General features: G+C 48.9%; 1 protein-coding gene across 1 annotated transcript in view; it reads left to right on the top strand.

Annotated features, from left to right (window-relative positions):
- Positions 1 to 433: 433 nt before the first annotated feature.
- Positions 434 to 24,970, top strand: part of Prune1 (prune exopolyphosphatase 1) — a 34,451-nt gene continuing 9,914 nt past the window's right edge. Inside the window, exons 1-3 of the mRNA XM_051157695.1 lie at positions 434 to 702; positions 16,022 to 16,114; positions 18,407 to 18,609. Of these exons, the coding sequence (XP_051013652.1) occupies positions 664 to 702; positions 16,022 to 16,114; positions 18,407 to 18,609 (335 nt within the window). The 5' untranslated portion in view covers positions 434 to 663. The remainder of the gene's footprint in view (positions 703 to 16,021; positions 16,115 to 18,406; positions 18,610 to 24,970) is intronic.

The raw sequence follows: 24,970 nt of genomic DNA, 5'->3' as shown, positions 1-24,970 counted from the left end.
ACCTAACATGGCAAGAAGCTGTTTTAGTAAGCTATAGAGCCATGTTGTAATTTAAAGTCCCAACCAAGCCAGCTTCTGTGAATCCAACATTCAGGAAGCCGAGGAAAAAGATTACAAGTTCCACACTCGCTCGGGCTACATAGCCAGACCTTGTATTAAATGAAAAAAAGAAAAAAATTGAAGTTAATTTACATTAATTTCAAATGTTCAGTGTAATGTATGGAAAGATACTATACTTAGTCCTATCTGGAAGAGCGAGTTCAGGTGCCATAAAGGCGAGTAATTGTGACACATACATAATTTGTATGTCATAGCACTCAGAAAACTGTTCACTGGGGGGGAGGGAAAAAACAAAAAACAAAAACCTCTCACAAGCTTCTGGACTACATTTCCCAGGAGGTACCGCGACATGCTCCTCCTTGACCTCCCATGAGTCTCTGGGCTCAGAACTTAGCCTCCGCCGCCGGGGGCGGGGTAACGCCGGACTCCCGGAGTGCCGTATTACGCACTTCCTCTTGGGGGGTTCGGAGGCCGAACCCTTGTGTAGGGGGTTCGAGTCCCGCCCCCTGACTCTCCGCTCTAGACCCTGAGTCTGGGGCGGGGTACGGTCGGCCGGGTTCGCCTCTCCTCGCCGAGGGGCAACAGCACGCCTCGGGCCTCGCCATGGAGACCTACCTGCTGGACTGTCGAGCCGCTGTGCAGGTAACGGGTCCCGGTCCGTGACCGGCAGGAATGCAGCGTGGGGTCCGCGAAGGACGAAGGTGTGGGGGGAGCACGGAGGGGACGCGGAGATGTGAGTCGGGTCCCTCGCCCGGCGGTGTGTCTGTCCCTTTCTCCCCGCCCCTCTCCGTTCCCCTCCGGCAAACCCGGCTTGAGTCCACCGGCTCCAGGTGCACCTCGCCCGGGGAGGTGGAGGGCACCTGGGGCACCGCTTTATTGCCTCTGAATGGCGGTTTGCCTTTTTATTTTTTATTTTTTTATTTTTTCCTCCTAGATAGAGCCGCCATTGTGTTTTACTTTAAATCTGTTTATTAAACCAACATACAGGATAATGCATCAGGCATATATGTTGACCCACAACTTACATTCCTTTGCTTCCAGTGTTCTCCTTTAGCGCGCGCACACACACACGTCTCACAGTCACTCACAAATACGTAAAAATATCCCCTCCTTGGTAAGGGATAAACAACGAAGTGTGTTTGGACTCTAAACCGTAAGCATGGCCCCCGAATTCTTTGTAGCTTATTTTTGGTGCTTCCGAGCCAGCTGGACTCACCCAGCTGTGCTGACAGCCGTGCAGCGAGGTCGCTGTTCCCCTAAGAGGCTCCAAGTCACCTGGGCCCCTACTGCGAGCTGCTCTGCCCCCCCCCCCCCAAGAAACCTAGACAGACAGCAATCTTCCTTTAAAATAACTCAGCTGGGTGTGGTAGCCACATGCCTCCAGTTCCAGCACTCGGGAGGAGGAGGCTGAAGGTTCACCAGTTCTGGCCCGCTCTGGGCTGGGGGGGAAAACCCTCAAAAAGGACCCCGAAAAACACTGCCAAGCACGATGGCTCACGCCTGTAATTAATTCCAGCACTCAGGGAGGCAGAGGCAGGTGGATCTCTGTGAGTTCGAGGCCAGCCTGGTCTAAAAGCGAGTCCAGGACAGCCAGGACTACACAAGGAGAAACTGTCTGGAAAAAACAAAAAAGCAAAAACCCCAAAGCACCCCCACACATACACACACAAATCGAACAAAACTGGGCAATAGACTCTGGTCTTTAGCAAACCTTGAAAGTCACTAATTCTGCTGTAGATTCGGCTGCAGGGATAAACGAATATTCTTAATTTGAATTTGGGGTGAGGTTCAACACCAAAACTTTCCTTTTGGAAATCATCTAGACAGGCATGGTGCCGCATACTTGTAATCTTAGCCTTGAGTAGGCTGAAGGGAAAAAATATAAGCTAACGTGCAGCCTGGTTATGTACTGAGGTCAGAGCAAACCTGAGCTCCGTGGTGAGACTCAGTTCTCATAACCCGCCCCCGCCCCAGGAAGAAAAAAGCCACCATATTTGGGGGCAGTTGTTTTAGTGCATACGGCAATTTGGAACCAATTTTCATTGGTTACTTCTTTTCTTATGGGAATCTCCTGCCTCCACCTACACACACACACACCCCTACACACACACCCCCCACACACACCCCTACACACACCCCCACACCCCTACACACACACACCCCACACACACCCCTACACACACCCCCCACACCCCTACACACACACATCCCACACACACCCCTACACACACACCCCTACACACACACGCACCTACACACACACACACACCCCACACACACCCCTACACACACACCCCTACACACCCCCCCCACACCCCTACACACACACCCCTACACACACACACCCCTACACACACACCCCACACCCCTACACACACACACCCCACACACACCCCTACACACACACCCCTACACACACACCACCCCACACACACCCCTACACACACACACGCACCTACACACACACACACACACCCCACACACACCCCTACACACACACCCCTACACACCCCCCCACACCCCTACACACACGCCCCTACACACACACACCCCTACACACACACACCCCTACACACACACCCCACACACACACACGCACCCCTACACACCCCTACATACACACATCCCTACACACACACACCCCTACACACACACACACCCCTACACACACACACCCCCACACATACCCCTACACACACACACACACACACACCCCACACACACACACACCTACACACACACACGCACCCCTACACACACCCCTACACACACACGCACCCCTACACACACACACCCCTACACACACACACACACCCCTACACACACATACCCCTACACACACACACACACACACACCCCACACACACACACACTAGTTAAGAGATGCGTGCCATCACCCTAGGCATGAGATCTGCATATTTTGTTTTACTCTTTACTGTGTTTGTTTTGAGATTGTCTTATACAGCCCAGGCTGACCTTGAAGTCTCAATGTAGCCGAGGTTGACTGTGACCTTCTGGTCCCTTCTGCTTCTACTTTTCAACGTTGGCATTATAGGAATCTACTGCAACGCCCAGCTTGGCTATTTATTTATTTATTTATTTAATTTTATTTATATGAAATAGAGTCTCACTATGTAGCCCTGGCTGGATTGGAACTATGTAGATCAGACCAGTCTCAACCTCAGAGGTCCACCTGCCTCTCCTTCTGGGATTAAAAGCCCTTTAAAAAAAAAAAATATATATATATATATATATATATATTAAAAAAAAATATATATATATATATATATATTTAAAAAATATATATATATATAGTTTTATGTATGTGTAGTATTTGTATATTTAAGTGCAGTGCCCATGCATTGCAGAAGAGGACAGTGGTGTCCCTGGGGATGGGTCACGTGACGCGGTTAATAAGCCCTTCGTAAGATCAGGTTTTTAATCACTGAGCCATTTCTGTAATCCCTAAAAAATTGTTAAATTAAATTTTTTGTTTTTTGTTTGGTTTTGGTTTTTCAAGTCAGAGTTTCTCTGTGTAGCCTTGGCTGTCCTGGACTCACTTTGTAGACCAGGCTGGCCTCGAACTCAGCGATCCGCCTGCCTCTGCCTCCCGAGTGCTGGGATTAAAGGTGTGCGCCACCACACCCAGCGTTAAGTTTTACTTAACTATTTATTAGTGTGTTGGGAGCCTCACTCATGCCGTGTGGATACATGTGAGAATCAGAGGAAACTCTCACCATGATCTCCTTTCACCAAGTGGGTACCAGGGACTAAATTCAGGTTATTATGTTTGGTGGCAAATGCCTGTGTCTGCGGAACCATCTTGTGTTTTAAATGAAAATCCAAAGCATTCTATTTTACCAATAAAGACTCAGGAGCCACATGCTGAGGTGAAAACCTTTTAGCTCAGAGAGGCAGAGAAAGTACCCAACCGACCTTCCTACTCAGCTCACATTCCAATGGAAAAGGCCCAAAGGCTCACTAGCTCAGCTAGCAGCCCTAGAGGAAAAGGCTAAAAAACCCAAGGAAAAGGCTTCCTAACTCAAAGCTCAAAAAGCCAAAGGCCAAGGAGGAGAGGAGCTAAGAGCCAAGCTAAAAATCTCACGCTAGGCAGCACCAAAGCCGGTGGCTGGAGAGATGGCTCAGAGGTTTAGGGCACTGGCTGCTCCTCCAAAGGTCCTGAGTTCAATTCCCAGCAACCACATAATGGTACACAACCATCTATAATGAGATCTGGTTCCATCTTCTATTCTGCAGACAGAGCCCTGCATACATAATAAATTAAAAAAAAAAAAGAAGCACCAAAGACCCCTTCTGCTTCTCCACACTGTCTTAAACACCCCTCAATCCTTATGGTTTCTTGCTCTTACTCTTAACCTAGGGTTAGCTTTATTAAATCATTTTTACAGAATGCTCTTGGATTAAAAGTGTGTGTTACGGACCAACCACGCCAAACAAAAGACAGGGTTGGGTGTTTTGGTAAGATTTATTTATTTTATGTATGAGTGCTCTGTCTTCATGTACACCTGCACACCAGAAGAGGGCACCAGATCTCATTATAGATGGTTGTGAGCCACCATGTGGTTGCTGGGAATTGAACTCAAGACCTCTGGAAGAGCAGACAGTGCTCTTAACCCCTGAGCCATCTCTCCAGCCCCAAAAGACAGGTTTTTACAGTTCACAATCTCAGGGATCACAGTGGGATCTCATCGCTCCCTCCTTCCCTCCCTCCCTCTCACTTTCTCTCCACAATACAAAAGAGTTTTGTTGTTGTTGTTGTTTTGTTTTGTTTTTCGAGACAGGGTTTTTCTGTGTAGCCTTGGCCATCCTGGACTCACTCTGTAGACCAAGCTGGCCTCGAACTCACAGTGATCTTCCTGCCTTTGGCTCCCCAGTGCTGGGATTACAGGCGCACACCGACGATCACGTTTTTAGAATTTATTCTCATTTGTTCCTCTTCAGTGCTGCCTCTTGTTTCTGAGATAAAATCTTGCTCTGCAGCTTAGGCTAGTCTAGGACTTTTGGTCTTTTGCTTCAGTTTGCCAAGTACAGAGGGCATTAGAACCCAATGTAGGTGGTTTTGAGGCACCATGTGGGCATTGGGACTTGAACTCAGGACCTCTGGAAGATCAGCCAGTGCTCTTAACTCTCCCCAGCCCCAAGAGTTTTGTTTTGTCTTGTTTCTTCTTTTTTTTTTTTTTAAGACTTAGTTTTGAAGATTTTGTGGGGAATTAATTTTTAAGTTATTTCTGTTCCTTCAGACATTAGAGATCCAATATCCCCCTGGAGCTGATATCACAGGAGCTTGTGAGCAATCTAGTGTGGGTGCTAGAAACAGAACTTGGTCCTGCTCAAGAACAGTAAGAGCTGTTAACTGATGAGCCATCTTTTCAGTCCCTTAATGTTTATTTGTGTGTGTGTGTGTGTGTGAGCGTATGCGTGTGCTGCGTGTGCATGTATCCTAGGAGGCCAGAAGAGGGTGTAGAATCCCCTAGAACAAAGCTTCTGTTCTCTGAAAGAGCAGGAAGCACACTTAGCTGCCTTGTCTCCCTCCACCAGCTCAGGGTGTTTATGGCATCATTCTAAGTGCTATCCTGTCAGGAGGTTTTCAGCATCGTGTGAGTAACTGTTCTTCTCTTTTTCCCACTATTCAGTGAAAAAGCCCTTAGACCTGAAAACTGACCCAGAAAGTCTTCTGTCTAACATATACCAGCCACACCCATCCCCCCAGGTAACAATGAAGGTTGGCAGGACATCACGTCGACGGTGATACTTTTCCAGTTTTACACTATCCCAGCATTCCTCCACGTGCCTCCTCCAAGGAGCAAAATCTAGCTGCTTTGTGTCCCTGTGTTCTCCCCTCCTGAAGGCAGCTGAGTATGTGACTCTAAGAATGTTAGCTGATAAGACAATAGCAGCGTTCACTGGGGGACGCCAGTAATTCTCACTCTTTAATTGTGGAACATAAGGAAAACACTGACACACAAAACAGATGTGAAAAGATAGGGGCCGTTTTTCTTTCCACCCAGTTCCCCAGAATCTGCTAATGCTCCCTGTTCTAAAAGAAATGTGTGCGTATGCATGGATATCTGTGAGTGTCAGTGTGTGTCCGTGTGTGTGTGTGTGTGTGTGTGTCCGTGTGTATCTGTGAGTATCTGCCACATGCATCCTCAGAGTTCAGAAGAGAGTTTTTGGTTTCTTGGTTTTTTTCAAGACAGAGTTTCTCTGTATAATAGTTCTGGCTGTCCTGGAACTCTCTTCGTAGACCAAGCTGGCCTCAAATTTACAGATGTCCGCCTGCCTCTGCCTCCCCTCCCAAGTGCTAGGATTAAAGTCTGTGCACCACCACACCCATCTCCAGAAGAGAGTTGTTTGTTTTGTTTTTTCTTTTTTTTTTTTTTTTTTTCTGGGTTTGCGAGACAGGGTTTCTCTGTGTAGCCCTGGCTGTCCTGGTCTTGCTTTGTAGACCAGGCTGGCCTCAAACTCACAGAGATCTGCCTGCCTCTGCCTCCTGAGTGCTGGGATTAAAGGCATGCGCCACCACACCTGGCTCATAAGAGAGCTTTAATAAGTCCCCTGGAGCTGGCATTAGAAGATGTTGTGACCCATCCCTTGTGGGTGCTGGGAACTGCTGAGCGATCTCTCCAGCCTTCCCTTAATATTCCTATATTAAGAGAGCCTAACTGGTCTACATAGCAAATGCCAGGATGAGAGCCTTGTATCCCAGCACTTGGGAGGCAGAGGCAGGCGATCGCTGTGAGTTTGAGGCCAGCCTGGTCTACAAAGTGAGTCCAGGACAGCCAGGGCTACACAGAGAGACCCTGTCTTGAAAAGCCAAGCAAAACAAAACAAATGCCAGGATGTCAAGGGCTACATACAGAGGCCCTGTCTCAAACAAACAAGAGCTTGTTTGAAGTCTCCAGGAGAGGAGTGTAGCTCCCTGTGCACCCTGACCAAAGAGCAGTCTTCTGATGGCGAGGCTTGTCCTCTTCAGGAGGGATGTAGGTGGGGCAGTGAAGGAGGGAGTTGGACTCTGGCTCAGCAGAATCCATCCCTGTGATCAAGGGGATGACGGATGTCCCAGCTAGATAACCCCCGCATCTGCCAGTGGAAAAAGAGACCAGATCCAGACAGTCACAGCAGTAAGTGACTCTGTGGGCGTTGTGAATGCTTGGCTTTTGCACAGGACAGAGACAGCTGATAGCAGCCAGTTCTGTAATACCATATTTTTAGCATGTGACTCTGGAGAACTTTTCTGTAGTTTCTGCCGCATGACAATAGCATGTTCCACTGAAAAGAAATCTGCACACCTGAACTTGGCAGCTGAAGTAGAGATGGAAAGAGCCCAAGTTAGAGGTCAGCTCAGGCTACAGAGCAGATTCCAGGCCAGCCCAGGCTATGTACAAACAAAAGACAAAGGGCCTGGTGGAGGCAGAGGCAAGCGGGGCTCTGCGAGTTTGTGGCCAGCCTAGTCTATACAGTGAGTTCCAGGACAGCCAGAGGCACATGGTGAGACCTTGTCTTGAAAACAAAACAAAACACAAACACAACAAAAACAAAGGAAGGGAAAGGGGAGGAGATCTCCACCACCCCCCCCCCACCCCCAGGACAGGGTCTCTCTGTGTAGCCTTGGCTGTTCTAGGCTTGATTTGTAGACCAGGCTGCCTCTGCCTCTGGGTTTAAAGGCCACCACGCCCTGCTATTATTATTTTTTTTTTAATGGGCTCCTGTTCCTAGTGACTCATCTTGTACTTTAGTCTTGAGGGTCCAGGCCACATTTCAGGCTGAGCTGGGAACAAAGGTACACTTCTCAGGCATGACATGGCAATCACGTGGCTGCTTGGTCATTCTCCCTCCTCCAGTTCTCTTGGGCGGGGTGGGGTATGTCAGGCCTGCCCTCCCCTTTGTTAGTATTGTGTACAGTAGCTGTCGACCATGGTCATCTTCAGAGGGGAAGTGGTTTCTTAGCCCCAAACTCTCTTCCTGCCTGGGATCCAGGCCTTAAAACAATACAAAGACACTTCAGGGTGTGTACTTTCAGCTAATGGGTCTTCTTCTCCCTCCTCTTCCTCTTCTCTTTAAAACTTTTTTAGGTTTATTTTTTGTGTATGAGTTTTTTTCTTGCTTGTATGTATGTATGTATGTATGTATGTATGTATGTATGTATGTATGTACATCTCATGCATGGATGATACCCTCAGAGGTTAGAGTGTATCAGGGCTGGGCGTGGTGGCACACACCTATAATCCCAGCACTTGGGAGGCAGAAGCAGGTGGATCACTGAGTTCGAGGCCAGCCTGGTCTACAAAGTGAGTCCAGAACACAGAGAAACTCTGTCTCAAAAAAAAAAAAAGAAAGAAAAGAAAAGAAGCCGGGCGTGGTGGCGCACGCCTTTAATCCCAGAACTCGGGAGGCAGAGGCAGGCGGATGGCTGTGAGTTCAAGGCCAGCCTGGTCTACAAAGTGAGTCCAGGATGGCCAAGGCTACACAGAGAAACCCTGTCTCGAAAAACCAAAAAAAAAAAAGAAAGAAAAAGAAAGAAAGAAAAGAGGCGTCAGATCCCTGAAATACATGTTTTGGATGATTGTGAGCCACTGTGTAGCTATTGGGAACCAAACTGAGGTCCTCTGCAAGAACAAGTGCTGGTTTTTATTTTGTTTTGTTGGCTTTTTGAGACAGTTCTTGTTGTTTTGTTTTTGTTTAGCCCTGGCTGTTCCGGAATTTTCTCTGTAGACCAAGCTGGCCTCCAATTTACAGATCCTCCTGCCTCTGCCTCCCAAGTGCTGGGATCAAAAGTATGCACCACCACGCCCAGCTACAACAAGTGTTCTTAGCCACTGAGCATCTCTCCAGGCCCCTCCTTTAAGTGTTTGTTTATATTACACTAATTTATCGTGTGTGTACACAAGTATGCCACATTGTACACGTAGAAGTCAAGAATGGTTTTGTTTTTTTCCTTTTCTTTTTCTTAAAATTATTTTACTTACATTTGTGTTTTGCCTTCATGTATATCTGTGTGAGGGTGTCAGACACCTTGAGGTTACAGACAGTTGTGAACTGCCACATGGGTGCTGGGATTTGAACCCAGGTCCTTGGAAGAGCAGTCAGTGCTCTTAACCACTGAGCAATGTCTTCAGCCCCCAGAGAATGGTTTTCAAGAGTTAGTGCTCTGTTCTGTCGGTCCCAGTGATTGAACTCCGATCACCAGGCTGGGCAGCATCCACCTTTACCCAACAAGCCACACTCTGTCCCTTTTCTTTCAGAAAGGTTTTTGGCTGGGTGTGGTTCTCACACGGTCAGTACCAGCTGGAGGGTCTCTGTGAATTAAAGGCCAGCCTACATATTGAATTATAGGACAGCCAGGCCTACATAGAAACAAAACAAAAAACAAAAACAAACTGGGCATGGTGGCATGTGCTGTGATCTCAGCACTAGGGAGGTGAAAGTAGAATTACCAGTTCCAGACCAGCTTGGCCTGCAGGGTGGACCCCTAAGTCAGCCAGGCATGCAGTGAAAGCAGGTAGGGTTGGTGGTCCATGCCTTTGATCCCAGGCGGAGGAAGGTAGATCTCGGAGTTCAAGGCCAGCTGGGTCAACTTAGATAGATGTTGTCTTTTTAAATAATGTCCTTCCTGTGGCTTTCAATTCTGACAGCTCAGGTTTCCCATGCTGCTAAGTTTAGCTGTATTCCTGCTCCCCCCGCCCCAACTCTTCCGCTGCTTAGAAAACAGACACTGTTTGGCCTGAGTGTTTAGCCAGTGGAGAGATGGGCCATCTAAATTGGGGGTGGCCTTGCACCCAGGAGTCTCCACTTTCTGGAGCACAATCATACAGAGTACAGAGAAACTGCCCTTTGTTTTTTTTTGGGGGGAGGGTGTTTTTGGTTTGCTGGTTGGTTTTTCAAGACAAAGTTTCTCTGTGTAGCCTTGGCTGTCCTGGACTCACTCTGTAGACCAGGCTGGCCTCGAACTCTCAGCGATCCACCTGCCCCTGCCTCCTGAGTGCTGGGATTACAGGCATGTGCCACCACGCCCAGCTCCTCTTCTTACTTTTTTGGGCCAGGGTCTCATCTTTGGTCCAGGCTGGCTTGGAACTTATTTGGACCAAATTGGCCTCAGTGGTGCAGCAGTACTTTTGCCTCAGCCCCCAGAGTCCTGAGGTCAAAGACGTGCGCCACCATGCCCAGCTTATGCCCATGAAGGAAAAATGAGCTGGGTGCGGTGGCGCACGCCTTCAGACCCACCCAGCACTCTGAGTTAAAGGCAGGTGGATCTCTGTGAGTTTGAGGCCAGCCTGGTCTACAGAGTGAGTTCCAGGACACCTAGAGCTACACAGAGAAACCCTATCTCAAAAAAAAGTTGTAATGTATGTGTGGGAATATACATGTGACTAGAGGTGCCCCCCAGAATCCAGAAGAGGGCATAGGATCCCTAGCCATCTGGAACCATCCAATGCAGTGGCTGAGAGCCAAACGTAGGTCCTCTTCAGGAACCATACATGAGCCATCTCTCTCCCTCATAAAATAAAACTTCACACTTATTTATATATTTGCGGGGTGGGGAGTATGCAGCAGCACGCAGGCATGCGGTAAAGGTCAGAAAACAGATTGCAGGGCACCCAACTCTTTCCACTGCGTTCCAGGGACTGAACTCGGTTATCAGGATTGGCAGCCTTGCCCACTGAGCCATCCTGCCAGCCGTGCCTTCATTTTATATAGGAGCCCAGGTCTCCATATCGAGTAAGAAGCAGCATTGGACTGGGCGTGGTGGCACACGCCTTTAGTCCCAGGCAGGCGGATCGCTGTGAGTTCCAGGGCAGCCTGGTCTACAAAACGAGTGCAGGGCAGCCAAGGCTACACAGAGAAACCCTGTCATGAAACAAGAAGCAGCATTGGATTCCACCCTGGTCTGTGATTGTCCCTATGACGTCCTGCTACTTTCTTTTTTTTTTTTTTTTTAAAGATTTATTTATTTATTGCATATACAAAGTTCTGCCTGCATGTGTGCCTGCACACCAGAAGAGGGCGCCAGATCTCTTTATAGATGGCTGTGAGCCACCATGTGGTTGCTGGGAATTGAACTCAGGGCCTCTGGAAGAGCAGCCGGTGCTCTTCATCTCTGAGCCACCTCTCCAGCCCCTGTCCTGCTACTTTCCAGAGAGGAATAGTGCAAAGAGGGCAGTGTGTGTGCCTGCGCTCGTGCCTGCGTGTGTGTGTGTGTGTGTGTGTGTGTGTGTGCCTGCATGTGTGTGTGTGTATGTGTGTGTGTGCCTGCATGTGTGTGTGCGTGTGTGTGTGCGTGTGTGTGTGCGTGCGTGTGTGTGCGTGCGTGTGTGTGCGTGTGTGTGTGCGTGTGTGTGTGTGTGTGTGTGGTGTGTGTGTAGGCGTGGGTAGCGGGGTGGCACTGACCGGGAAGGGGCAGGAAGGTGAGCCGCATACCTTTGGTCACCCAGGTCGAGGCTCCACAGTGGCACAGCACCTCTGCTGGCCTTGGCTGCGCACCAGAGTTTGCTTCTCGGCTTACATTGGAGCCACTTCTCTCCCCTCCGCGCTGTGAAATGGCTTTGGTGTCGTCTTCCCTCTGTGCTGGGCTCTGACTGGCCATGGCTGAGCTGCACTGTTACAGGGGTTGGGGAAGGGTTTCTGAGACCTTCCGGAACTCCTCGCTCAGCCTTTCTCTTCTCCTCTACCCTTCATGTTTACAACCTGCTTCCTGCTCCGGAGTCAGTTATCCCTAGGGCTTTCCTGTCCGTTTGGTTCGCAGCCCTCTAGGAGACAGAGGGCCTCTCTAGTCTCAGGGAAGTCAAGAGAGACACTGTGTCCTATGACTGGGGCCTCCGGAGTAGAATTCCCTTCCTCCTTCGGAAGAGAGTTCTGTGTTGCCAGCTGTGGTGAGCACATACAGGCTTTCAGCATTAGGGAGGCAGACGCAGGATGCTTCTGAGTTGGAAGCAAGACTCCATCTTAAAAAACAAAATGTTATTTTAAAAAAGAAGAAGCTGGAGCAGTGGCTCTGTGGTTGAGAATACTGCTGCTCTTCCAGAAGACCCTGCCACCTATGGTGCTCACAGTGGTCTGTAACTCCTGTTCCAAGAGATAAAGCCCTCTCTGGTCTCTTTGGGCAGTGCCACACATGTGGTACACAGACATACATGCAAGCAAAATACCCAAATACAAGCAATAAAAGTAAAAATTTCCAAAAATTATTTTCTAAAAAAAAAATTAAAAGGTCTAACCCTCTCATGGTGCTTTTTGATGTTTCTGGGCCCTCACTGTAACCTACAGTCATGGTCGTGAGGGGCCAGGTGGGTGCTGGGTGTAGTGGCGCACACCTTTGATCCCAGCACCTGGAAGGCAGAGGCAGGTGGAGTCCAAGGATAGCCTGGTCTGCATAGTAAGTTGTAGGCCAGCCTGGGCTATATTAAGAAAAGGGGGGAAAAACAAAAAACAAGAAGAAAATGAGAGCCGGGCGTGGTGGCGCACGCCTTTAATCCCAGCACTCGGGAGGCAGAGGCAGGTGGATCACTGTGAGTTCGAGGCCAGCCTAGTCTACAAAGCGAGTCCAGGACAGCCAAGGCTACATAGAGAAACCCTGTCTCAAAAAAAAAAAAAAAAAAAAAAAAGAAGAAAATGAGGAGTATGAGATGAAAATGTCTGAATGACAGAACAAAGTCCTCCATGGCTGAGTGGAAGCCTAAACTGTTCTGGTAGGAGGAGGGTCACGTATGTAAGGACAATGGCGGTAGGCGGTCCCCGCCCCTGCCCCCCCACCCCAGTTTTTTCCCCTAAAGTTGCAATGTTTGATAAAGGCCTCTTGCTGTGTCTTATCTTCTGAGCCTTTTCCAGTTCACTACACTGTGCCTAGCAAATTTCTCTGACAAGAAGCCACAATTGCTTTGCACCTTGCTGGCTCCTGCGTGTGACCTAGTAGTACCCAGCCGGGGCAGCTTATCAAGTGTGGGGCCAGGTGGACAGGTTTGGATTGTTGTGACTTCTGTGCTATCTGCGTCTACTGGGCAGAGGCCAGAGATCCTGTCAAATGTTCTGCAACGTGCTGGGCAGCTTCTACACAGCACAGACCTAGCTCAAAATAGCAACACTGAAATGGCTGGGCGTGGTGGCGCACGCCTGTAATCCCAGCACTCGGGAAGCAGAGGCAGGGGGATCTCTGAGTTCGAGGCCAGCCTGGTCTACAAAGTGAGTTCCAGGACAGCCAAGGCTACCACAGAGAAACCTCCTCTCAAAAAAAAGTTGAAGACTGGATTATTTAGCAAACCCTACCTCAAGGGTGAGAGATAATGCTAAACAGTCAATGCCTGCTCTGTATGCAATTTCCCCCTCCCCCCCTGCAGTCCCCGGGACTTTCACGTCATTATGATAATAATTCTTTTTTTTTTTTTTTTTAGCAGGAACTCAAATAGCCTGGGCTTGCCTGGAACTTAATATTTAGTGGAGGCTACACCTGAATTCCTGATCGTTCTGCCTCTACCTCACAAGTGCTGAGATTATAAGCATGTGCCATCACATCCAACTTGAAGATGCTTGACGCATGTGTGTGCCTCATTTGGCAGTTATAGAGAGTAAATGGTCAGTGAGTAGGTGTAAAAATATTAGAGTAATGCCTGACGCCGTCAAGCGTCTAAATAAAAGCCTGTCTGGCAGCTGGACTTTACAAGTTCAAAGTAAAAGTTCTGTGCCAGACGTGGTAGCACATACCCTTTAATTCCAGCACTGGGGAAAGGGGCTAGAGGCAGGTAGATCTCTATGAGTTCAATGTGAGACTTCGTCTCAAAACACAAACACAAAAGCTCGCCAGGCAGTGGTGGCACACGTCTTTAACCCCAGCACTCGGGAGGCAGAGCAAGCGGATCCCTGTGAGTTCGAGGCCAGCCTGGTCCACATTGCCAGTCCAGGACAGCCAGGGCTACACAGAGAAACCCTGTCTCGAAATAAACAAAACAAAACCAAAAACCTGGGGGCTGGAGAGATGGCTCAGAGGTTAAGAGCACTGGCTGCTCTTCCAGAGGTCCTGAGATCAATTCCCAGCAACCACATGGTGGCTCACAACCATCTATAATGAGATTCTGGTGCCCTCTTCTGGCCTGCAGAGGTACATGCAGGCAGAGCACTGTATACATAATAAATAAATCTTTAAAAACAAAAAACCACAAAAGTTGCTGGCTGAGGAGATAGCTGTCTTAGTTATGATACGTGTTGCTGGGATGAAACACTGTGACCAAAGCAACCTGGGGAGGAAAAGGGTTTATTTGGCCGATGCTGCCTCATCACGGTTCATTATTGATAAAAGTCAGGACAGGAATTTGAACGGTAGCAACCTGGAGGCGCAGGGCTGATGGACAGGCTGGAGAGAGGCACTGCGTGCTGCCTTGTTCCTCATGCCTGGCTCGGTCTGGTTTCTTATAGAACCCAGGACCACCAGTCCTCCCAAATCAATCGCCAATTAAGAAAATGCCCTACAGGCTTACCTGTGGCCAGATCTTATGGAGGCATCCCACACATACACACACATACCTTCCAGACAGGGTTTCTCTGTGTAGCCTTGGCTGTCCTGGAACTCTCTCTGTAGACCAGGCTGGCCTTGAACTCACAGAGATTCGCTTGCCAAGCAGGGATCAAAGGCATGCGCCACCACTGAGGCTCTGGAGGCGTTTTCTTAGTCCAGGCTCCCTCCTCTGCGGTGACTGTCGTTGTGTCAGCTTGACGGACAACTAGGCAGCACAATGGCTGAATGAATAAGGACTTATGAAAATGTGAGGACGGAAGTTCAGATCCCCAGAACCCACACAAAGCCAGCTGCTCCAACATGTATGTGTAACCTTAGTGCATCTTCAGCAAAGCAGGAGAGACGACAGACAGCAAAGTTGTAGATCTGCAGTAGTGAACAGGAGCCGCTCCCCAACAAAAAGGAGCGAGGAGAGGACCAACATCTGAGGTTGGCACCGGGGCTTGCTCACATGTGCACACACGAATTCATTTAAATAAGTGTTCAAGCCAGGCTAGCTCATGCCTGTAACCCCAGCATCTGGGGGACGTGTGTGTGTGTGTGTGTGTGTGTGTGTGTGTGTGTGTGTGTGTGTGTGTGTAGGGAGCTGGGGGGGAGCACTGAGGCAGATGGATTCAAGGCCAGTCAGGGCTACAGAGTCAGACCCTCTCTAACACCAAACCAAACATCTGGAACAGTTCCAGAAGCAGCAGCTCTGTCTCTTCCCCCTACCCCCACCCCAAGACAGGGTTTCTCTGTGTAGCCTGTCCAGGACTCACTTTGTAGACCAGGCTGGCCTCAAACTCACAACGATCCATCTGTCTCTGCCTCCTGCTGTGGGTCGTGTGCTTGCTTTCTTAGTGTGGCACACAAGGTAGTGAGTGTGGGTGAAGGTGCCGCACCCCAAGCCTGTACGTTCAGGTGCCTGGACCACACGGTGTGGAGTCTGGAGGACAACTTTTCCTCCTCCTACCTGGTGGGCTCCAGGGGTCAAGCTCAGGTCATCAGGCTTGGCTTCTGGCAAACACCCTAATCCACAGAGCCTTCCTGCCGGCTGTAGGTCTTATTTTTACCTTGATTTTCAAAGCCTCTTTGCCTATTTTTATAGCTTTGAAATGTAGGAATTGCTCTTCTATTTTGAAAATAGGGGCAGCGAGGGGCAAATCAAGCGTGGTATCTTTGAGGGCATCGCTCAACTGTCCATTGCCAGAGCACATGCTTCTACCTACAGTAACTGCTTGAGGACGCAATCACATAATTGTCTTCTGAGGGTTAGCATGCAGGGACAGGGGTTAGTGGAGGGGAAAAGCACCTTTCTGCCAACTGAATGTACACACTGTGTAAACCTAGCCACTTGGGCCTGTGCTGAGCCTCTCTCAGTAGTGTCACATCCCCGGCAGGTCAGTGAGAAGGTGTGCGCCATGCCGGAGGATGTCTTATTAGTTTCTCCCTCCCCTCCAGGAGCCCAGGCCTCTCCATGTTGTGCTGGGAAACGAAGCCTGTGACCTAGACTCCATGGTGTCAGCTCTTGCCCTGGCTTTTTACCTTACAAAGGTGAGTGCCAAGGAACAGTCCGTCAGAGTGAAAAGACTTGGGCTCACGGCCCAGCTCTGCCACTTGTCACTAGTCAGCCCTTGGTGTGATGACACACCTCTGTAAGGTCTTGGAAGCAGGACGCGAGAGGATAGGGGCATCCTGTTTCCTCAGGAGTGAATAAGGAAGGGCTGGAGGGCTGGCTCAGAGGACCAGGGTTCAGTTCCCCGGCGCCTACGTGGTAGTTGACAACCATTTATAACCCCAGCTCCCGGGGATCTAAATGTCCTCTTCTGAGCCCAACAGGCACCAAGCACACGTACGGTACATGTATGGCACACAGGCCAAACATGCAAATGTAAAACAAAGTGAATAAAATTTTTTTTTAAGCTGGAGAGTGGGTAGGCTAGTGCAGTCAGTAAAGCCTTGATGTGCAGGCATGGGGAGCAGCGTTCAGTCCCTAGAACCAGGCATGGGGGCACTCCCTTCCCACCCCGCACTCGGGAGGCACGCAGGCTGATCCCTCAGGCTCAGTGGCCGGCCAGCCTCGCCTACTGCTGAGTTTAGTCATGCCCCTGTCTCAAAACAGGGCAGAGGGGTGGGGGTGGCTTAGGAATGGCCCCCGAGGTTGACTTCTGCAGGCCCATGTGCACCTGCACGTGTGCACAGCACCAAAGAGCGTTAAGAGCCCTGACCTTGGCTGAGTGTTTCTATCTGGAATGTCTAAGCCTGTTTTGAGAGATGGCTTTCTATTGCTGTGACTAAGGCAACTCTTAAAAAAGAAAGCATTTGTCAGGCCTGGTGGCACACGCGCTCAGGAGGCAGAGGCAGGTGGATCTCTGAGTTCGAGGCCCGCCTGGTCTACAGAGTGAGTTCCAGGACAGCCAGGGCTACACAGAGATAACGAATAAGACAGAAAAGCATTTAACTGGGACTTGCTTAGAGTCTCTGAGGTTTAGTTCGTTTTCAGCATGGCAGTTAGGAGGGTGGCACACAGGCAGACATGGTGCTGGGAGCAGCAAGAGAGGGCCACTAGGCCTACCTTAGGCCCTTGAAACCTCAAAGCTCCACCCTAGTGACACTCCCTCCAACAAGGCCACGCCATCCAACCCCGCCCATGTAGGGCCACTCCCTTGATGACTAAGTATTCAAACATGAGCCTATGGGGTGTGTGTAGCAGGGGTTATTTAAACCACCCTAAGGGATTTGTAAAACCATAAAGTTATATTCAAACAGTTTGTTATTACTGAGTTCCTTATGGATACCAATGATCTAGTATTTATCTTTTTTTTTTTTTTTTTTTTTTTTGAAACAGGCCTTTTTTCACATTGACAGTGAACTCACTAGGTAGTTGAGGGTAGCACTGAATTTTTTTTTTTTTTTAATGTATACAGTGCTCTGCCTGCATGTACACCTGCAGGCCAGAAGAGGGCATCAGATCCCAGCATAGATGGTTGTGAGCCACCATGTGGTTGCTGGGAATTGAACTCGTGACCTCTGGAAGGGCAGTCAGTGCTCTTACCCGCTGAGCCATCCCTCCGGCCCAGCACTGAATTTTAAATTCTGCCTCCACGTCCTGTGTGCTGGGATTACAGGCATAAACTACCAAACTGTTTATGCAGCTTTGGGAATGCTGAGGCCTCTTACATGCCGGGTAAGTACTGTACCAACTAAGCTACATTCATGCCAGCCCAGGTCAATTAAAAAGATAGGTCTATTCTTATTTGATGTGTATGGTGTTTTGCCTGCATGTATGTCTCATACACTGAGTGTATGCCAGCAGATCCTCTGGGACTAGAGTTGCAGATAGTTGTGAGCTGTCACGTGGGTACCAGAAACGGAACCCGGGTCCTCTAGAAGAGCAGCCAGTGCTCTTAGCTACTGAGCCATCTCTCCAGCCGCTGCCTGGGTTAGCTCCTAAGGACCGATAATCTCTTTCCTGTAGCCTGAAGTCTATACCCAGCTGGTCTTTCACATAAGATAGCACGTTGATTCCCATGTTATTGCTAAGAAGAAGAGTGGGGACGTTACAAAACATTAGGGTGCCGCTCAATCATAGAACGTGTTCTTCCATAGCAAGGCTCTCATTCTGAATCTGCGGTATTTAAAAAAGAAAGGCCATCCCTTTATTTTTATGGACTTGGTAGTTGTGGCCTTGAGACAGTGGTGACTTAGCCAAGATTGTATCTCCTTTGGTCTATTGTTTTGCCTATGTGTATTAGGGAGTGAACTCAGAACCTAATCTCCGGATTCAGGTCAGGGCTACTTCTTCCAGAACCTTCTGATGTTCCTTCTTTCCAATTCCGTACCTAGACATCTGAAACAGAAGAACTCTTCATACCAGTTTTAAACATAAAGCGTGCTGAGCTTCCTCTTCGAGGGGACAATGTCTTCTTCCTCCAGGAGGTTCAGATCCCAGAGTCTGCGCTGATTTTCCGGGATGAGATTGACCTCCATGCATTGCACCAGGCCGGCCACCTCACCCTAACCCTTGTGGACCATCACGTCTTACCCAGGTGAATAGAGGGGGCGTAGGTCAGGTGGCTGCACATCCCACTGTTAGCCTCTGATGGGAGACACAAGAAGAGGAAGGAGAGCTGCCTTCTGGAGTCTCACAGGCTAATTTGTTGTTGTTACTTTGATGTTGTTTGGTTTGGTTTGCTTTTTTGTATGAGACTAGGTCTCGCTGCAGCCTTGGCTGGCCCGGAACACTCACTGTGCATTCCAATCTGGCCTTGAACTAGATAGAGTTCATGGGGCGTATCCAATCCTGAGAAGCCTGTTAAAATAGTGCCATTTCTCTAGTTAGATAATGTTCGGTTTTTCTTTTCTTTCTTTTTGTTGTTTTGAGACAGGGTTTCTCTTGTAGTCCTGGCTGTCCTAGACTCACTTTGTAGACCAGGCTGGCCCCGAGCTCAAAAGATCTGCCTGCCTCTGCCTCCCGAGTGCTGGGCTTGGATTACAGGCGTGCGCCACTGCGCCCAGCGATTTGTGATGTCTATGATATAAAGGGAGCAAAAATGTATAGTGAGTTCCAGCTAAGTAACCAAAATCTGCCCTCAACGGCAGACATTTTTTGCTGTTTTGAAACACAGGAGTAATTTGTTCTAGTAGACTCCATAAATATCTCAGGTGTGTCTGCTCAGCAAGTGTGTGCATCTATAGTGATCCACTGCTCAGCAAGTGTGTGCATCTATAGTGATCCACTGCTCAGCAAGTGTGTGCATCTACAGTAATCCACTGCTCAGCAAGTGTGTGCATCTATAGTGATCCACTGCTCAGCAAGTATGTGCATCTATAGTGATCCACTGCTCAGCAAGTGTGTGCATCTATAGTAATCCACTGCTCAGCAAGTGTGTGCATCTATAGTGATCCACTGCTCAGCAAGTGTGTGCATCTGTAGTGATCCACTGCTCAGCAAGTGTGTGCATCTGTAGTGATCCACTGCTCAGCAAGTGTGTGCATCTATAGTGATCCACTGCTCAGCAAGTGTGTGCATCTGTAGTGATTCACTGCTCAGCAAGTGTGTGCATCTGTAGTGATTCACTGCTCAGCAAGTGTGTGCATCTGTAGTGATCCACTGCTCAGCAAGTGTGTGCATCTATAGTGATCCACTGCTCAGCAAGTGTGTGCATCTGTAGTAATCCACTGCTCAGCAAGTGTGTGCATCTGTAGTGATCCACTGCTCAGCAAGTGTGTGCATCTACAGTGATCCACTGCTCAGCAAGTGTGTGCATCTGTAGTGATCCACTGCTCAGCAAGTGTGTGCATCTATAGTGATCCACTGCTCAGCAAGTGTGTGCATCTGTAGTGATCCACTGCTCAGCAAGTGTGTGCATCTATAGTGATCCACTGCTCAGCAAGTGTGTGCATCTACAGTAATCCACTGCTCAGCAAGTGTGTGCATCTGTAGTAATCCACTGCTCAGCAAGTGTGTGCATCTGTAGTAATCCACTGCTCAGCAAGTGTCTGCATCTATAGTAATCCACTGCTCAGCAAGTGTGTGCATCTATAGTGATCCACTGCTCAGCAAGTGTGTGCATCTATAGTGATCCACTGCTCAGCAAGTGTGTGCATCTGTAGTGATCCACTGCTCAGCAAGTGTGTGCATCTGTAGTGATCCACTGCTCAGCAAGTGTGTGCATCTACAGTAATCCACTGCTCAGCAAGTGTGTGCATCTGTAGTGATTCACTGCTCAGCAAGTGTGTGCATCTGTAGTAATCCACTGCTCAGCAAGTGTGTGCATCTACAGTAATCCACTGCTCAGCAAGTGTGTGCATCTGTAGTAATCCACTGCTCAGCAAGTGTGTGCATCTGTAGTAATCCACTGCTCAGCAAGTGTCTGCATCTATAGTAATCCACTGCTCAGCAAGTGTGTGCATCTATAGTGATCCACTGCTCAGCAAGTGTGTGCATCTATAGTGATCCACTGCTCAGCAAGTGTGTGCATCTGTAGTGATCCACTGCTCAGCAAGTGTGTGCATCTGTAGTAATCCACTGCTCAGCAAGTGTGTGCATCTACAGTGATCCACTGCTCAGCAAGTGTGTGCATCTGTAGTAATCCACTGCTCAGCAAGTGTGTGCATCTGTAGTGATCCACTGCTCAGCAAGTGTCTGAATCTATAGTGATCCACTGCTCAGCAAGTGTGTGCATCTGTAGTAATCCACTGCTCAGCAAGTGTGTGCATCTATAGTGATCCACTGCTCAGCAAGTGTGTGCATCTGTAGTAATCCACTGCTCAGCAAGTGTGTGCATCTATAGTGATCCAGTGTTCAGCAAGTGTGTGCATCTGTAGTAATCCACTGCTCAGCAAGTGTGTGCATCTATAGTGATCCACTGCTCAGCAAGTGTGTGCATCTGTAGTGATCCACTGCTCAGCAAGTGTGTGCATCTACAGTGATCCACTGCTCAGCAAGTGTGTGCATCTACAGTAATCCACTGCTCAGCAAGTGTGTGCATCTACAGTAATCCACTGCTCAGCAAGTGTGTGCATCTATAGCGATCCACTGCTCAGCAAGTGTGTGCATCTATAGCGATCCACTGCTCAGCAAGTGTGTGCATCTGTAGTAATCCACTGCTCAGCAAGTGTGTGCATCTATAGTGATCCACTGCTCAGCAAGTATGTGCATCTATAGTGATCCACTGCTCAGCAAGTGTGCGCATCTATAGTAATCCACTACTCAGCAAGTGTGCGCATCTATAGTGATCCACTGCTCAGCAAGTGTGTGCATCTATAGTGATCCACTGCTCAGCAAGTGTGTGCATCTATAGTGATCCACTGCTCAGCAAGTGTGTGCATCTATAGTGATCCACTGCTCAGCAAGTGTGTGCATCTATAGTGATCCACTGCTCAGCAAGTGTGTGCATCTGTAGTGATCCACTGCTCAGCAAGTGTGTGCATCTATAGTGATCCACTGCTTAGCAAGTGTGTGCATCTGTAGTGATTCACTGCTCAGCAAGTGTGTGCATCTGTAGTGATCCACTGCTCAGCAAGTGTGTGCATCTGTAGTGATCCACTGCTCAGCAAGTGTGTGCATCTGTAGTGATCCACTGCTCAGCAAGTGTGTGCATCTGTAGTGATCCACTGCTCAGCAAGTGTGTGCATCTATAGTAATCCACTGCTCAGCAAGTGTGTGCATCTGTAGTGATCCACTGCTCAGCAAGTGTGTGCATCTGTAGTGATCCACTGCTCAGCAAGTGTGTGCATCTATAGTGATCCACTGCTCAGCAAGTGTGTGCATCTATAGTGATCCACTGCTCAGCAAGTGTGTGCATCTATAGTGATCCACTGCTCAGCAAGTGTGTGCATCTGTAGTAATCCACTGTTCAGCAAGTGTGTGCATCTGTAGCGATCCACTGCTCAGCAAGTGTGTGCATCTGTAGTGATCCACTGCTCAGCAAGTGTGTGCATCTGTAGTGATCCACTGCTCAGCAAGTGTGTGCATCTATAGCGATCCACTGCTCAGCAAGTGTGTGCATCTGTAGTAATCCACTGCTCAGCAAGTGTGTGCATCGTAGTGATCCACTGCTCAGCAAGTGTGTGCATCTATAGTGATCCACTGCTCAGCAAGTGTGTGCATCGTAGTGATCCACTGCTCAGCAAGTGTGTGCATCTATAGCGATCCACTGCTCAGCAAGTGTGTGCATCTGTAGTAATCCACTGCTCAGCAAGTGTGTGCATCTGTAGTGATCCACTGCTCAGCAAGTGTGTGCATCTGTAGTGATCCACTGCTCAGCAAGTGTGTGCATCTGTAGTGATCCACTGCTCAGCAAGTGTGTGCATCTGTAGTGATCCACTGCTCAGCAAGTGTGTGCATCTATAGCGATCCACTGCTCAGCAAGTGTGTGCATCTGTAGTAATCCACTGCTCAGCAAGTGTGTGCATCTGTAGTGATCCACTGCTCAGCAAGTGTGTGCATCTATAGTGATCCACTGCTCAGCAAGTGTGTGCATCTATAGTGATCCACTGCTCAGCAAGTGTGTGCATCTGTAGTAATCCACTGCTCAGCAAGTGTGTGCATCTGTAGTGATCCACTGCTCAGCAAGTGTGTGCATCTATAGCGATCCACTGCTCAGCAAGTGTGTGCATCTGTGTAATCCACTGCTCAGCAAGTGTGTGCATCTGTAGTGATCCACTGCTCAGCAAGTGTGTGCATCTATAGTGATCCACTGCTCAGCAAGTGTGTGCATCTATAGTGATCCACTGCTCAGCAAGTGTGTGCATCTGTAGTGATCCACTGCTCAGCAAGTGTGTGCATCTATAGTGATCCACTGCTCAGCAAGTGTGTGCATCTATAGTAATCCACTGCTCAGCAAGTGTGTGCATCTGTAGTAATCCACTGCTCAGCAAGTGTGTGCATCTGTAGTGATCCACTGCTCAGCAAGTGTGTGCATCTATAGTGATCCACTGCTCAGCAAGTGTGTGCATCTGTAGTGATTCACTGCTCAGCAAGTGTGTGCATCTGTAGTGATCCACTGCTCAGCAAGTGTGTGCATCTGTAGTGATCCACTGCTCAGCAAGTGTGTGCATCTGTAGTGATCCACTGCTCAGCAAGTGTGTGCATCTATAATAATGCACTGCTCAGCAAGTGTGTGCATCTATAGTGATCCACTGCTCAGCAAGTGTGTGCATCTGTAGTGATCCACTGCTCAGCAAGTGTGTGCATCTATAATAATGCACTGCTGCTTTAGGGTCAGGAAAAGCTGCCAGAAAGCAGCAGAATATGAGGCTTGCTGAAGTGTGTCCGCCTTCTGCTAGTCTTTTTATTTTTATTTTTCCTACAGACAGGGTTTCTCTGTGTACCTTGGCTGTCCTAGACTCACTTTGTAGACCAGGCTGGCCTGCAGCTCACAATGATTGCCTGCCTCTGTCTCCCCGAGTGTTGGGGTTACAGGCATGTGCCACTGCGCCCAGCTCCCTGCTGGTCTTAAAAGCGTGTGTATTTGCCTTTAGCACACTGGTTATACTAAGAAGTGAAGGTGCCTGAGGACATCCGTGCATCCATGAATTTACTCACTAAGCCCTTTTTCTGCAGTGGATGAAGGTGGCAGCTTCCATGCCTCTTGAGTCAGGATGAGGGACGCAAGCAGACAGATCACTGCAGTGGGTGCTGGAGGCAGGCGGTAACTGTCACTCTAGAGGGCGGTCGACTTAACACGTCACACTGCAGGGAAACTGAGGACACGGATTCTGTAGAGGAACTGACCCTTGAGCCAGGCTTAGAAGAGAGCTTGGTGTTTGTCCCTGCAGGGTGAGAAGGTGGCTGAGAGGAGCCTTTCAGGCAGAGAGAGGACTTAATAGAGGCAAAGCCAGGCAGGCATGAAATTGCAGAGGAGGGAACTGGGACTTGTTTCGCACAGCTGGGCATGGGAACGGCACGTCATGAATTGATGAGATGGGGGAGGCGGGTGGCAGGTTGGGGAGGCAAAGGAGAGTGGACTGAATTCTTAGGTTGTAAAAAATTGCTAATTACATTCCAAATCATAACACAATAAAGGGTTTTAAATTTTTTTGTTTGTTTGTTTTTGTTTGTCGAGAGGGTTTCTCTGTGTAGCCCTGGCTATCCTGGACTCACTTTGTAGACCAGGCTGGCCTCGAACTCACAGAGATCCGCCTGCCTCTGCCTCCTGAGTTCTGGGATTAAGGTGTGCTCCACCACCGCCTGGCAAAATTTCATTTTCTGTTTGCTTTTTTCAGCTGATCATTTGGGAAGCTTTTTAAGGATGGCCTAGATGAGCCCTTAGTTGAAAAGTAGATGGCTGGTTGAGAGACTTGAAATCAAGTGTGTAGATGAGCCGGGCATGGTGGCACATGCCTGTAATCCCAGCACTCAGGGAAGCGGAGGCAAACGATCCTTGTGAGTTTAAGGCTAGCCTGAGTCCAGGACAGCCTGTCTCAAAAAACCAAAATAAACAAACAAAAAGAAAGTGTCTAGCTAGAAGATATGGGGGGCCTAGAAGGCAGTAGCATGGGGCTGGAAAGGGAGGCACGGATAAAAGTCCTGCCCTGGTAACCTGCATGGTCTTTCCTTGTCAAGAGAAGGTTGAGTGTCAGAGTTCGCTGGAAAGGCAACCCTAAGGATAATAATTGTAAATATTTATAGCAGACACTCCACAGAGTTCACATGCTGTTTAAACGGCATTTTAGATACCACCTTAAAGAAGAGAGTGGAGCAGGACATGGTGGCGCACGCCTTTAATCCCAGCACTCGGGAGGCAGAAGCAGGCGGATCGCTGTGAGTTGGAGGCCAGCCTGGTCTACAAAGTGAGTCCAGGACAGCCAAGGCTACACAGAGAGACCCTGTCTCAAAAAAACAAAACGAGAGAGACAGAGACAGACACACACACAGGGAGGGAGGGAGGGAGGGAGATAGAA

Source organism: Acomys russatus, chromosome 15 (genome assembly GCF_903995435.1).
Source record: "Acomys russatus chromosome 15, mAcoRus1.1, whole genome shotgun sequence".
Lineage (NCBI taxonomy): Eukaryota > Metazoa > Chordata > Mammalia > Rodentia > Muridae > Acomys > Acomys russatus.
This window is presented reverse-complemented; position numbering and strand designations above follow the sequence as displayed.